We start from the raw sequence: 15464 nt of genomic DNA, 5'->3' as shown, positions 1-15464 counted from the left end.
TTTTTTTTGCAATCAAGTCTAAAATGCATGTTGCATGTTATATGTTAAAATTGAAAATAAAAAGGAAAGCATGTTGAAATTGAAAGGAAAATCAAAAGAGCTTGGTAGAAATTAGTAAAAACAACAAAATGAAATAGATGAAGGAATAAGAGAATGGCAAGTTGAGATCTTTTTAGGAAGAAGTTGTATATATTAATTGGATGAGCAATGGAAAATAAGCAAAATTAAGAAAGAGGAGTATTTTTAGTGTTTGCATCTATGTCGAGGCACATACATCATGAAGTTCTTGCATTTGCATGGACATTGAAATTTTTGAAATGAAAATTTGTAGTTGCAGGAAACATTTGCATCATTAGGATAAATATTTATATTTCTAGAGGCATTTGCATTATTGCATGTACATTTTGAAAAGAACATTTGCATTTACCGAGGAACACTTGCATATGTATCATGGTAGAGAGAGTTGGCATTCCACATCATAATGGTTTATCATTTATAAGTGTCATTCAGGCTGGTGATTAAACCAACTAAAAAGAGGCCCTATCATAGCATGATCAGTTAACGCCACTTGACTCAAACAACTCTTAAACTCTTTCATTTCTGGACTAGCTACTTGAGTGACAGTGCCATTATAGTCTGAAGTCTCAGTAGGATGTCTAATAACATTGAAGTCTTCAGCTAATATCCAAGGGCAATATGAAATAATTCCATTGAAGGTAGACAAGTGCGACCATAATCTTCTTTTTTGAATGTCATCATTGCTTGCATAATGTTTGAGAAATAAAATTTCTTAGATTCAACCAGTACTTTAGTAATGATGCACTGGTCTGTGATTTCTAGCAGATCAACCTGTACATGAGCTCTCCAAATCACCCAGATCCTTCCATTATTGACTTCTAAAGAATTATGAGCGACACCAAATCCATTAAAGTGCTTGTCAAGAATCGGCTGCATCTTATGTCTTTTAACTCTAGTCTCTATTAGGCTCACAATATCTACGTTTAACCTTTTTATTCTATCTACTACTTACTTTTGCTTTTGAGGATCATTAAATCCTCTAGTATTCCATACTAATTGTAGACACCTAATTGGGTCCAGGCCCAGATCAATTGGGCCTGGCCCAAATGGGTAAGGCCCAATTCAAACCTGTATTATTATTTTTTTTCTTTTTTTTTCTTTTATATTTTATATTTATTATTATTATGTATTAAATTTTCAAAAAGGGATTTTTGAGGAAAAGTTGAAAATATCAACTTTCCTTGAAAATCAAAATTTTCAAAAAAAATATTTTTAGGGAAAAGTTGAAAGTATCAATTTTCCTTAGAAAAGTTGAAAGTATCAATTTTCCTTAGAAATAAATTTTCAAAAAAGGATTTTTGAGGAAAAGTTGAAAGTATCAATTTTCCTTGGAAATCAAAGTTTTGAAAAAATATTTTTGAGAAAAAGTTGAAAGTATCAATTTTCCTTAGAAATAAATTTTCAAAAAAAGGATTTTTGAGGAAAAGTTGAAAGTATCAATTTTCCTTGAAAATCAAAGTTTCAAAAAAAAATATTTTTGAGGAAAAGTTGAAAGTATCAATTTTCCTTAAAAATAAGTTTCCAAAAAAATATTTTTAGGGAAAAGTTGAAAGTATCAATTTTCCTTAGAGATAAATTTCCACAAAATATTTTTGAGGAAAAGTTGAAAGTATCAATTTTTCCCACACAAGAACAATCATTCTCTCATTGCTTTCTATTTTGATTTTGATTTTGATTTTTTTTCTTTAACCAATCCGACGACAGAACCTCTGCAAGTGAAACAGTAGTTTTTCTTGCATACTCTTGAGGTGAGGGAATTTTCTCAATTTTATGCTAAAAGTATTAGAGTCAATTGAGAATAATTTCCAACAATTAATTACTTGGTAAAATTTTAAGGCTTTTTGGATAATACAAAATTATGCTGGTACCATCTTTTGATGGGCGTTGTGAGGGTGCTATAACCTTCCTCACACGTAACTGAACTCCCGAACTCTGTTCTGGTTTGTAGACCCGAACCTATTCTTTTAGGGGCCCTTAAACTTAGGTGTTTTCCGAAAGAACAGATTCTTTAGGTGGCCAATCGTACCTAGATAAAAAAGATTGGTAGCAGCTCCCTAAAAGCCAATGTCTAGCGATAGATCCCCAGATCTAGACGTTATGACACTAATATTTTCATGAAGAAGAGCAAAAAGTTTGACTACTTGAGGCTACAGTACCTGCCTTAATTCCCTTTATAGAGAACCCTTTATTTTTATTTTTCAAACTTTCATCAAATCTGCTACTCCTGCTGCTGCTGCTGCCCTCTGCTTCTTTGGCGAATGAAGAAGCAGGTCCTCTACCTTCTGATCCTTTACTTCCTTTTCTACCCTGTCCATATCTGTAATTGATTCTAGAATGGCAAATTTATTTTGTGAGCAGGCTTTAGCAGTAGTAGGGTGGTAAGCCTTACTTCCACTGCTAGCTGGTTGTACTTCCTCCTCTGCCTTCATTACCTCCTGGACTGGGGCAGTAATCTTGTCCTCTCTCTTCTTAGGTACCCGTAGTTTTCCAACTTCCTGAACAGGTTTCTTTGGGCAGTATTTATCAGCATGTCCAAAAATGCAACATTGATGACACCTCTGAGGCATCCATTGCACTTACTTTGAGACTGATACAAGAGATCCATCCCTTAATTCCACATCAATAAATCGTGGAACTTTCAGGCTAGCCTTCATTTCAATGCAACTTTGGCATAATCCAATCTCTGTTGGCTCGCTGTTATAGTGTCCATGTAACTAGCAATATGGCTCAATCCCCTCTTTGTATAAAGCTCTAGAGGAATGTTGCCCAAATGAACCCAAACAGGTAGTTTTTCCATAATAAACTTCAGAGATTTCATGCTAGGTTCCCACTTTCATACGATCAATAGTTTATTCTGTATATGCCATGGCCCATGCTCCAATACCCAATCCTTAGCTTCAGCATTCAAGAACTGAATCACAAACAAATTTATTCTAGCTGATTTTATCTCAATTAAACTATCTTTTCCCCAAAGTGTATTTACCATCTTCTACTGAAATTTGGAATTCGTCCAATAAACAGAGCTATTGCCATTGAAGGATCCATTCCTCAAATACTTCAGTGGGTGGTTTACCAGTTACTCGTCCTTCTTTCTTCAATGGTGGAAAGTACCAAAGCTTGATTGGTTGAAGCGGAGAATAATTGTCCCTAGTCCATTGATGATTTCTTACTTACCTAATCATCAGAATTAATTTCATCTCCTTTTCTACACACCCATCTCTTCTTTGATTTAAATCTGTCATGAAGGTATCATTAGGTTTCAATTGAGATCTCCCAATTTCCAGAAACCAGTGGGAGTTTTCAATAGATTCATTTCATGATCCAACAATCTCCCAATCAATTAAAAATTGATAATCAATCAAGAAAAACAAAGATTGCAAGTGGAATACAATCAATGTTAATGCAATTTTGCTAATTTTTGGCAAGAATTTGAGTGAAAACATCAAAATCCTTAGCACAAGAAAGTTTTACTAACTTGAGCTGGGAGCATTTTCTAACGTGCGCCTTCCCCTGAATATATAGATATTTGCTCCGCTAATACCGTAATGCATTTTTTTTTTTGACAGGTTGTACTAGATAAATTGGATTAAACTATCAAACCTTACTTTTTTTTATTATTATTATTTCGGAAGAATGTACCTTTTTTATTAAGAAATGAAAAAAATTAATAATTAATTGGCTATTGGCAATTGCGATTGGGAGACGCATGAGATGACATTGCAGCTTATTTGCTCAAGTGTCTACCAGCATTTGCAAGCCGACTGCCCCTAGCATTCGTCAGAGCAGTGAACGGTGTCAAGTTTGAAAATGAGCATGACTTGGTTCTCTAAATAAGCAACTGCCCTCTAGCATTGCTTTTGGTGAGAGGGGAAAACAACGACAATGTTACGCGCCAGAAAAGCCCGTACTCCATTTTCAACCCATTTCGACCTCCTTCGAAAAAGACCCTTTTCCAGCACTATCAAAGACAGCAACAATAACAAGAACAAAAACAAAGACAACGTTGATGGGAAGATTGAATCAAATGTGAGCACTTGCAATGAGTCATATCGTCAGCTTGACAATCTCGATTTCATGACTGCTGCTAAGATCCTCTTCACTCAGCCTCCAAAGAAGAAGAAATTTGGGTATTACTTTTATTTTCTCCAACTTTATTTCTTGGATTCTTTAAATGGGTTTGATTTTTTTTTAACAATGGTTTTTGGGACTTTTTTAACCGATTCTTGGTTTGAGTTGTCTTTGGCATTTCTTCGAACATGTTTTCTCCTTCAGCTTTTGCTTCCTTTCTTATGAAAATTGATGCTTAAAATGGTTACTTTCTGTTTAAGCATTGGTTGCTTTATTAATTTAGTGCTAAACATACAACAACCATGAATTTCTACTAGAATAGAATACTTTTATGTTCATGGTTATGAAAACAAGTCATTATACAATTGATTGTGATGAGGAAACTGATAAGACAGACAACTTCCTTAGCAAGCAGAATAGGTGATATTATTTGAACCTTTTTATCCTCCTCCACTCCACATTTAGTGTAAGATATTCTGGTTTTTTGTTGAGTTGGTTCACATGTGAGAAAGAATCCCACATCACTAAGGTATGCATTGGAAAGCTGGCATATATATGGAGGACCTGAAATTCTATTAGCTTAAGCTTTTGGACTCAAATGTTGTCCGACATGTATGTATGAGCTCTTTTTGTGTGCTCCCTTAGGCTCCAAGTGTGGCTTATCTCCTCTATCATTGTCATTAAAAATTCAATGGGTTTGATTTCGATTTGGATTCCTTTATACCTTAATAAATCTTCCATTCACTTGGACATGATAGAGCCTCTGAAATTTTAATCTGCTATTCCCTTTATATATTAGACATTGCTTATAAAGTTCTCAAATTCAGCCTATTTTTAATCTGAGAGGATGGGATCTTTTAAAACAATTTCTATGAAGTGAAAGCATCTGCTTATCTCATAATTGGTACTTTAGTTAACTTCTTGGCATCTTTCTGCAGTTGTTGGTGTTTATTCTTACGTGTCTTAAATGCTCTTTCAGGATAGATTTCCATCTGGTACAGCTTTTCTTTGCCTGCATGCCTTCCTTGGGTACCTAAACTTACAAGTTTAACGTCTACACATTTTTTATTAGAATATCTGTTGGTTTACCGCTGGGCATCTAAAATAACCATTTTTATGTAACAGCTGTGTACTTGGTAGCACAATATGCACACTATGAAATGAGGAAAATGGAAGCGGTAACTAAAATATTTTCTTTTTTACTTATGTTAATTTCTGCTTTGAATAGGTTTTCACGGTTATTTCATCCTCACTGTGTCAATTGCTATCTGTGAACTCACTTTCTTTAACCTACGACTGTTTCATTCACCTCAGGAGCTAGAGGAGAGAAAGAAGCAAGAAGAAGAAGCAAAAAGGAAGCAAGAAGAAGAGAAAAAGAAGCAAGAAGAAGAGGAGAAAGCTAATGAGACAGAACAAATTGCAACTGATTCAGAGCTTTTGGAGGTAAAAGTGAGACTAGGTAAATTAGAGGAGGCAGTAAAGGAAATTGTTGTTGAATCAAATAAACAATCAGCAGGCAGCATAACCAAAAGTCAGCAAAATGTTAGTGAACTAGGTAAAGACAAAAGCACATCAGAGTCCAGCAGTTCCATGGAGCAAGACAAGGTTACTAAACAAAAATCCACTGAACAAACAGCATGCCGCGATCGAGGTAAAGTGGTTTCTGATGCTTTCCAAAAGGATCAGAAGGGTGAGAACCAGATTGGAGGACCTTCTCAAGATGCCAAAAGATGATGAAAGAGCTTTTCTTGTATAAGAACATAACTTTCATTGAATTGTTACGAGATTTGTTTTTAGCGCTGAAACAAACATTGCCCAATGATATTATGGGTGTTTGCCTCATCGCATTGGCATAGATGACAAAGACAGGTTAACAGTTTGCATTGCTTGCAAGGGATGTAGATATGTGTAAATTGCATACTTCTCTCACCATAAGAAATCCCAGCTTCTGATAGGTAAGAAATATTTTATCACAAAGCTCTTCTGCTCCCCATCAGGGCCACTTATTTGAAAGTAGAACGTTTAAGCCATATTGCATGTTTTATTCTAATTTCTTCAAAAGTTTTTTTTGATTCAAACAATGAATTGGACACACTGTTTTCTGCCTCGTTCCTCTGATCCCTTTTATCTTTGTCTAGTGAAAACTGGGCACGTAAAACCTATAGTTCCATACACGCATATTACGGGAAAAAAAGAAGAGTTAGAAGTATTAAATATTAATAGATGTAATTATGTGTATTCTCCTGCAGAAGTAGCCAAAATCAGAGTCTCTTGGAGATTGTCAGATGAGTGGTTGCAGAGTAAGGCTGAGTGAGAATGTGCTTCTTTTGCCCCCTTTGTCCGTGCCTGCAAATGTATAAGGTTAGAGCACGAGGCTTTACTGTTTAGAAGCATGAGGATGTGAAGTTCAAAGGAGATCATGGTGTATTCGTTTATGTTCAAGTGCATATATTAGAGGCAGGGGAACGTTTAACATTATACGACTTTAACTTTGATTTATTTATTGGTATAGCTTGTGAATATTTTTTTCTCATCATCCTGAAAGTGTGAGAGATTATTATTATTATTATTTTTTGTATTTATTTTAGAAAAAATCAACCTTTAATTTTTATTTTGGTAAAATTCAAGTAAAAAGAAGAAAATATTTCTATTTGATCAAACTTACTAAAACAGTTTTGATGAAGAAAAATGTCGAGACAGAATGGAAAAAGATCTTAATTCCAAAACATAGAATGATGAAAAAAAATATATTTTTTTTTGCCAAGATGAGAAAATTCTTTCTCTATCCCATATATTTATCTTTTAGTTTATTTGGGTAACTAGAGAAAAAAAAAAAAAGAACAGTCATGCTTATTTGTCAAGATGTGATAGGTTCTGAACCCACAGTAAAACAATCCTTAAACCTCAGCCTCCACCGCTTAAACCCTAAAAGGAAAAATCCGTCCCTAAAGAAGAATCAGTGCTCAGCCTCAACCACTTAAACCCTAGCAAAAAATCCATCACTAATATAAGCAGCAGCAGTGCTCCATCATCAATGGCGTGGCTAATCCGACCCTTGAGAAAAACCCTTACTTCTCCTTGTCTTAAAGCACTACTTCCTCTTCATCAACACCCAAAACCCACCTCCCTTTTCACCTCCAGAAACTACATCTCCGACATGCGGAAGTCTGCATTTCAAGCCAACATTTTGAGACTCCTTCGTAAAGAAATTCAGTACGAGCACGAACGATGCCCTCCCAAACAGGTATTGTATTTGCTTTCTGTAAAAGAAAAAAAAAAGAGTCTTGGATTAAAAATGGTCCATTACTTAATTTTGGTCTTGTTTCTTATTAAAAATTGTGCTCGGAAATTCAATAAACTAGATATTGAAAATGGGTTTGTCTTTCTATTAAAAGAAATTCCTGTAAAAGGTGGTTACTTTTAATTACCATTTTTTGTTGTATTACGTCTTTAAAATATTAATTTCTAAGAATATAATCGAATAGGCTCTTAATCTGATTTCATTTGGAATGAAAATGTCATAGTTTGTTGAATTAAGAGCAAAAAATAGTTCACCAAAGAATTTACTTTTTGAGACCCTATTGAATTGCTTGGTTGTTGAAAGTATATAAATGATTGGATAATAATGGCTATGCTGTTTTCCACCTGAATGTTATAGTTCAGGAAAGCTGAACTAAATAACTCTTTCTCATTCTGAATTCCTACCGCTAAATTGCAGCCTGTCGCCAGATTCAATTCTTTTACAATTGATGACCGAGCAGGAGAGCAATGGATTAGATTGAAAAGAAAATTTGGGGAGAAAGAAGATATTACAATTGAAGCAACCTTGTTTGACGGGTCCCTTCCTGTTTCTAATCCTGGTAAAGTAGGGGATGATGTGCAGCTTCATATAACATTTATTGTCAATATCTCCAAAGGGGATGATAGTAATGTCTTGGAGATCATGTGTTCAGCTTGGCCAGATGCCTTAGAGATCAAAAAACTTTTTGTTCGTGGACATAATAGGACACCAGATCAGCCTTACTTTGGTCCCCAGTTCAAGTATGTTATTTTCTTTGTTTGCTTTATTTGCTTCATTAGATTGCTGAGAATCAACAGGAAAATAAGACTTAGTTTGTTTTAAAATTATTACGGTTGATTCAACAAAATACCTTGCACAATCCTAATATGACTCAATCCTTTGCTTCATTTAGTTTGTTCAGGTTCCCCCTCCACCCCCCCCCCCTCCCCGAACACACCTTTTTTTTTTTTTTAAGTTAAATCTTTAGATTATCAGGCATATGGTTAATAATCATCTTTCCTTTTGCATTGTTTCTCAGCATTTAGTGGACTTGTGTGTTATTGTCTTGTTTCTCACTTTCTCTGATGATGTCTTCATTGTGATTTAAGTTATCTAACTGCAAATTTGACCGGTCATTACAGGGAATTGGATGATGAACTGCAGGACTCACTTTATGAATTCTTGGAGGAAAGGAGTATAAATGATGAACTTGCAGTTTTTTTGCATGAATACATGAAGATCAAAGATAAAACTGAGTTCATTAAATGGTTGGAAACTGTCAAATCTTATATTGCGAAGAAATAGAGATATGTTTTGCAGTGCTCATGCTGACTTATTTCTGTTTTAGTTAACAAAAACATTGGTTACTATTCCGATTTGCTTATAAATATTATGCCTACCTGCCTAGACTACTAGAGATTGCGTGTAAAGTTTTGATTGGAGATGAAATTAGCTTCCTGTAATTCCAATGATGCTATCTGGTGAATATATTACAAAAATATCAGGTCAAGTTTATAAAAGTAGTGGAAAGATGGTGGCCATTAGTTGTTGGTGTCATTTTCGAGTAGGATGAAATTACAGGTATAAGTTTTGATATTACAAGCATGAAATTAAAGATGCTCGATAAATCATGTAATTTTGTTTATGTTCATATAGCGAGCCTGGATTTTTCAGCTTGATTTAGGTTTGGTTTTGTGAGTGCAACAAAGCTATACTTTGAATATTCTAATACTTGATTTGAGTTTAATCGGTATCTGATAATGATTATCCTAGGTGATTATAGGCCTAAGCTTATTTGCCACATTAGCCTGTACTGACATTAAGTATTCCTTTAGCATATGGACCAAGGTTGAATTTATCTCTGCTCATGCTAAGAGGATGGCCTAAAATTCAATGTATAGTTTCTGCTGTCCGTACATTCTCACAATGGAACAAGAAAGCTGTAATCTTTTCGACTGTACTTGGGATGTTGTTGGAACAGGGGAAAGGAGGCATTATTTCTAGAATGATTCACCACAAAAACAATTCCATCTTCAGGTTCTTCGGCATGTAATACTTCCCAGGGTGACCAAGCTCAGGAGCAGCCCATTCGAAGTACTTTCCAATCAGCATCATCATTCAACAACAATAATGAATAACCTATCAGCAAGTTATAATTTCAGAATCTGCTATCCATAACTTTGGTTGCAAGGTACAATATTTGCCTCCTCGATGGGCATTGCACTGATTTACGGCTAGGTCAGCATTACTAATACAATTATTATACAAATAGTTAACTTTTAGGATAATCTTTCCCTTGTATTCATATATGTACAATATATAATGGAGAATTATATCAATAGAAATCCTTTTCCTTTGGATTGTTTTTAATTTTAAAATTGGATTCCAACACACCTACAACACTACCTTTAATGAAGGCAGGTGAGACATTAGGTCAAGACCGGTGTTACTATGAAAATTACTGAGCATAAGTGTTGACCTCATGATCCTTATACCAAGAATATAAAAGCAAAAATGATAATATCACAAATTATTTTTGAATTGTAGAAAATATTGAATGTAATATCTGGATTTAAAAATTTTTTAATGTAATATTTGAATAATGAATATATTAAATAATTTGAAGTTTAAAAAATTATTTGTTAATTACGTGTTATCATTTAAAATTAATAATATTAAAATTAAATATTATATTAATTAATATTTTTATAATTAAAATGTTATATTAAAATTTACATATAACATTAAATATTTTACTATAAAAAAACGTTTGGTTGGCGGAATCAAATATTAATCCAAACTAAAATACTAAAAGGCCCAAACCCGGTAAAAACTTGCAAGATCTTGAGAAGGAAGACTTCTTAACTTCTTGCTTGAAATTTTCACCTAATCTCAGCAAATTGCTAGCTCCGCGTTTTTCGTGCATCACTTTCATTTTTAAAGTGTTTCTTAATTGAGAGGCAAATCAAAGGTTGCCAGTTTTTTAATGGTAGAAACAACAAAGATAAAGCCAGTCCAACACAAGAATTGACAGTCCATCTGATTTCTGCCACTCGGTTTGGGAAATGAGAACTTTCAATTTTCAAATGTTGAAGACTTGAAATTGAACCTCCCACTGTCACTTTATCCAATCACATGCTAATGTGAGGTTTTCCATGATAATTGAACTGCCTTAACAGTGAGATTTTCTGTTACTTTACAATTTGATTCTGCGAAAATCATGTTTTGTAGAATAATAATGATTAACATGATCTAAATTGTACCCATCAAATTGATCCGGACCCACTTTTAATTAGACCCCATTCAGTAAGACCACTTGGGTAAGAAATCCAGGCAAATGAGATTTTACCCATAATTTAATATTGGGAAATGATGTGAGTGCATAGCTGAGGGTCACCATTTTGCCTTACTTTTTTTCACATGGCTACACCCGCTATCCCATCTTTCATATTTGTTTTATTTTTTTTTTTTCTTTCTTTTCTCTAACCCAAATTTGATCTGAAGTCTAATCTCTCCAATAGAGATAGTCTATTTCTTCAACTGCAAGTGGGTCAAAAAATGTTGTCATTTGAGACAAATCACAACCATCCAATTTGTATACGCTTAGTGGACCATATGTGTTACACATAATAACAATCTGAAGTGACAACCAAAAGTAATCCCACACTTAATTTTTGTACTCGATGTTTGGACCATGTTTCCTAAAAAAATCAAAGACTTGATGGCGGATTGCATATTTCAATTTTCAATTATGGATGTGAACTTTTTTCTTCCTCTTCACTGTTTAATCTATTTGATTAAATGTCACGCTACCGAAATTATATGGATAATCGTACCAAGTGATAAAATTTTTTTTGGATTTTAGTTCTTCATGCACTATAAATCAGAAACTCAAAACCTAGTTCAAATCCTAGTGTGAAAAGCAATCTTTAATGGCCGAAGTCCCTTTGACATTTAGCCTTCAAAACCAATACGACTACGATTATGTCCATTAAAGTGTATATATTTACTTGTTAACGAACAACCATCAATATTAAAATAAATTGGATAAAAAAACTTAGTAAAATAAATTTAAATTTTAATTCATTTAATTTATATAATTACTTTTAAAAAGTGATATCTAATTTTGATATTTACATAAAAGAAAAAGAAAACTTAGTGAAATGGATTTGGCCAGCAGCAGTAAAGGCTACTTTGAAGTTCACACTAAGTTGTAGAATTGGGAAAGTTATTCCAACTTTACAATTCCAAATAGCAAATCTCTTGAAGTCTTCAGTCATCAAAATGCACTTACAAAAGATCCAACCAAAACTCAAAGGAAAAAAGAAAAACTGTAGCAAAACAAGAAAAAATTAAGCAGAAATATTATGTCATTCAAGAAGAAAAGTAGATTACTTAGAGCTTCAAAGACAAGTCAAGCTTCAACTCATCTTGCTTAGTGTTGAAATGGTTAACACTATCCCACCAATATCCACGCATCCCCTCAGTGGATGGACCAAACTTTCGTACAATACTTTCGAATCTAGCGGCACCATTACTTGCTGATGATCCACCATTAATCCCAACATGAAAATTCTCCATTGAAAGATGTCCGGTTGCCGGTTTTTGATCGATAGGCCGTCTGGACCATCCATTATGCCCATAAATATGTGCTGGTGGAAGAAAAGATGGCTTGTTGATCATAGAGTGGACTTGAATTCCTAGTGATTTATTGGAAGAACCATACAAAGGAAGGGAAGCCATGCTAGAATATCGACTAGGATGTGTATTAGGGTGACCGAAAGCTACAACAGAGGTTGCACCAATCTTCTGCCCTCGTTTTGCTAGTGTTCTTTCTCGCTTATGTGCATTTTGGTGCCCCCCTAGAGCCTGTGAGCTATAGAATTTTCTTCGGCAATAGTTACATGAAAATACTCTAGGCTCAGTTTCATTACCTTGAGGAGTTTCCAAAGAATCTTGATCATCAGATGAATCAGTGATCTTGAAACAGTCGATGAGATCAAGTTCTGGCTTCAACTCTTGATTCGAATCCGAATCATCTTTACTGGAGAGGCTCAGATCCAGTACAAGATCATAGTTCACATCTTCCTGGTGTACATGGTCTTCCTCTTCTGGTTGCTTTCCTCCTTTCTGGCTATCCATTGAGGTTCTCAGGCTTGCAGCAGGGCCATTTGATACTGAGATGATGCTTGACGTTTCAGAGAGAGATGGCTCTGATGATTTTGGAGGCTCCATGTTTGTTTTGAGAGGTGACTATGATGTTTGAGAATTTACTCCTCGTTTGTTTGACGAGGAAGGAACGTTTAATAGAAAGAGAGATGAAATGTTGATGTATATATGGCAGTGAATGCATCTAGCGATCCAAAGCAGGAATTTATAAACGTACAACAGTTTTATAGTTACAAGGTCTTAATAGTGTGAGACTTGGAGAGAGAAAGAGAGAGAAAGGAGAGACAATAAAGGAAAAAAGAAAGAAACACGGAAGAGGGGATACAGCGATGTGTGTTGTATCTTCTAATTATTATTATGTATAAGAGTTTGTTTATTTTAGGATAAATACGTATAAAATATGAAAATTATTATATTTCGCATTGATACATTAAATATAAAATGTATTTATTATTTTTATAAAATAAATATAAATTTTTATTAAAATTTTAAATCATGACACTTTTATATTTTATTTATCATTTTTTATTTTTAAAATTATCAAGTTTAGCTTTATCATTTTGATTTAAACTTAAGAGGAACCACCATGTTCATGTACTTCTTTTTTCTTGCAAATACCCAATAACGTAAGTGTAATGTGTTTGCTACTTTTTTCTTATCTTCCCACTCACGTACATTTCTTCTTTGAGATTTAGCTCTGTAGATTGTGAATATAATAAAAGAGTTCATATTTGATGTATTATTGTGCAAAGATTTTATGTCAATGAATAATAAAATATCACTTCATTAATAAATTAATATAAATTTTTATAAATAATTCAAATAAATATATAAAAACTTAATTTTTTATGAGATATTATAATTTATTGATAATATATAAAATTTATTAATTAAAAATAAATCAATTATAACTTCCAACAAAAAAAAGTCCAAGATAAAAAGCAGCTAGCAGGAGCAAGGGCTGCTTTTATGGGATTCCAAAATTATATAGGTCTAGCAAGAATGGACTTATACTAGAACATGTGGTTTTCTAGCCCCAGGTTGGCTTTTTGACTAGTTGATTTTCATCTTCAAAAATCTTCACACCTTTTTTCTTCATGTCCTTTGGCTTCTCATGCATCACAGTTATCCATTCAAGGAACGGTCTCTTGTACAATTCATCTGATCAAATTTTATTAATGAGAGTTACCATATATCCGTACATAGAAACTCAATATATTTACTAGGGACTTTGGAATATTTAAGGCATTGAGCAAGTTTGTTGACATAACTTTAGACTTTTTGTTATAGAAGTTGGGAACAATAGCTTCATCTTTATAATTTTAATAAAAATTAAACTTGAAATTTAATCCAGTTGCTTCATTAACTACCATTAAAAGATAGTATTTATCATATTTAAGTTTCAAATTCCAACATCTGTAACATCTTCCATTATTTTTAGTCTATGGCCTCCTATTGTATACCAAAAGATTTCTTAATGAAAATCTGTCTTCCCTCTCATGTATAGTTATCAGGGCATGCAAAAAACATTATTTGATGCACCTGAGCCGGAGAAAAGTAAAAAACTATGACTAGTCGACAGATTGTATGGCCAATAATGAGAAACAAAAATGAAGTGCAAATCAGCTGTTGAATGTTGATTGAACTTGGGATATTTTCAGCAAAAAATGGGGTCGTTTATAAGCATTCTTACAGCTAAATGTCTTAAGGTGAACAGTTACAATTGCTCAATAATGATGCACCTAATGTACCAAAAAAAAAAAAAGCAACTTTTGTTATTAATTTATAAGTGCTAGCTACCTTATAATCTTAGGGTCTCATTTCAGAGTACTATATTATATTCCCCTATATGAAACCTTGAATTGTTTCCCTCCATATGCTAATAAGATTAGTTATTAGTATACTAATACATAATCAATCAATATGATCAACGTTAAAGCAGATTCGGATCTAACTAATGACAAATTTTATGTATTATTAATAATAACAACAACAATAATAAAATGTTTAAATACCTAATATGGTACTATACTTGGAGTGATCCTTGACAAGTGTGGTCATTAGGCTTATTGACATACATCCAACATTTTTTTGGAATCTACAAGGATGATAATTGGGGGCAGCCGATATTAATTTAAAATGAATATTTTTTGATGGTTTACTAATAAACAAAGAAACCCTAAGTGATTAGAATCCAATTAGTTGCTAGAAAATTGACACCCCATTGGTTATTTAGACCACTGTTAGGAAGAATTGTTATTAAAGTTCTTTCCCATGCTGAGGAAAAGAAAAGCTGGAAGTCTCTATCATATTTTTGGATGCTGACTCGAATTATATCACTTTATTATTACATGATCTTATTTATAGGTACTGCCTGTTGGAACCAATAAGCCAAAGGCTCGGGACAAGGCTGAGTCAAAGAAGCCCAGGGAGAGCAGTTCTGGTTGGTTTTAAGAATGTCACTTGTATGTCACATGTCCTCTTAAGAAAGTCACTTGCGCACCACTTATCCTGACTGAATACACCACTTATCTTAATTAAGCAGACATGCTCTAAACTTGACCCATGTCATGCACAGGATTTATAAAAGCCTTCAGGTAAGAGGCTGGAAGGTAAAATCATCACCATTCTAAGCATTTAAATCTAATTTCCAGCTTATTTGGGTATCGGGGTGCTCCCCGAAATTCTAATTCCGATGCTTCTTTGATCTTTCTTTCTTCTTTATCAGGTCAGACATGCCCTTCAATCAAGCCACGTGCAGCCTCCACTTTACTGACCCACCAAACACTGGAAACTCTGTTGAAATTTTGGTTGATGATAGATAATCGGTGAATATATTTTTTTCCTCAGTGAAGTGGCATAAAATTGT

General features: G+C 33.8%; 3 protein-coding genes across 6 annotated transcripts; 2 read left to right on the top strand and 1 right to left on the bottom strand.

Annotated features, from left to right (window-relative positions):
• Nucleotides 1-3627: 3627 nt before the first annotated feature.
• On the top strand, nt 3628-6682 carry LOC111281006 (uncharacterized). Its single transcript, XM_089757284.1, has 5 exons — nt 3628-4205; nt 5126-5175; nt 5272-5324; nt 5461-6101; nt 6396-6682. The coding sequence occupies exons 1-4, from the start codon at nt 3961-3963 to the stop codon at nt 5878-5880; spliced, it is 768 nt and encodes a 255-aa protein (XP_089613410.1). The 5' UTR covers nt 3628-3960; the 3' UTR covers nt 5881-6101; nt 6396-6682.
• Nucleotides 6683-7017: 335 nt separating this feature from the next.
• LOC111280854 (uncharacterized protein At2g39795, mitochondrial-like) lies at nt 7018-9796 on the top strand. Of its 4 annotated transcripts, XM_089757286.1 has the most exons (5): nt 7018-7390; nt 7865-8006; nt 8100-8187; nt 8569-8694; nt 9262-9796. In XM_089757286.1, the coding sequence occupies exons 1-5, from the start codon at nt 7181-7183 to the stop codon at nt 9311-9313; spliced, it is 618 nt and encodes a 205-aa protein (XP_089613412.1). In that variant the 5' UTR covers nt 7018-7180; the 3' UTR covers nt 9314-9796. The 4 variants fall into 4 exon arrangements, with proteins under 4 accessions (XP_089613412.1, XP_022724109.2, XP_089613411.1 ...); XM_022868374.2 differs by having other exon boundaries at nt 7030-7390; nt 7865-8187; XM_089757285.1 differs by having other exon boundaries at nt 7031-7390; nt 7865-8187; nt 9408-9796.
• Nucleotides 9797-11637: 1841 nt separating this feature from the next.
• LOC111280888 (zinc finger protein 1-like) lies at nt 11638-12893 on the bottom strand. Its single transcript, XM_022868418.2, has one exon. It carries the CDS (start codon nt 12659-12661, stop codon nt 11822-11824), a length of 840 nt encoding a protein of 279 aa, XP_022724153.2. The 5' UTR covers nt 12662-12893; the 3' UTR covers nt 11638-11821.
• Nucleotides 12894-15464: the final 2571 nt, after the last annotated feature.

Source organism: Durio zibethinus, chromosome 28, assembly GCF_047325235.1.
Source record: "Durio zibethinus cultivar Kanyao isolate XHJ-2024 chromosome 28, ASM4732523v1, whole genome shotgun sequence".
Taxonomy (NCBI): domain Eukaryota; kingdom Viridiplantae; phylum Streptophyta; class Magnoliopsida; order Malvales; family Malvaceae; genus Durio; species Durio zibethinus.
The sequence above is the reverse complement of the archived record's forward strand: the minus strand, read 5'-3'. Positions and strand labels throughout refer to the sequence as shown.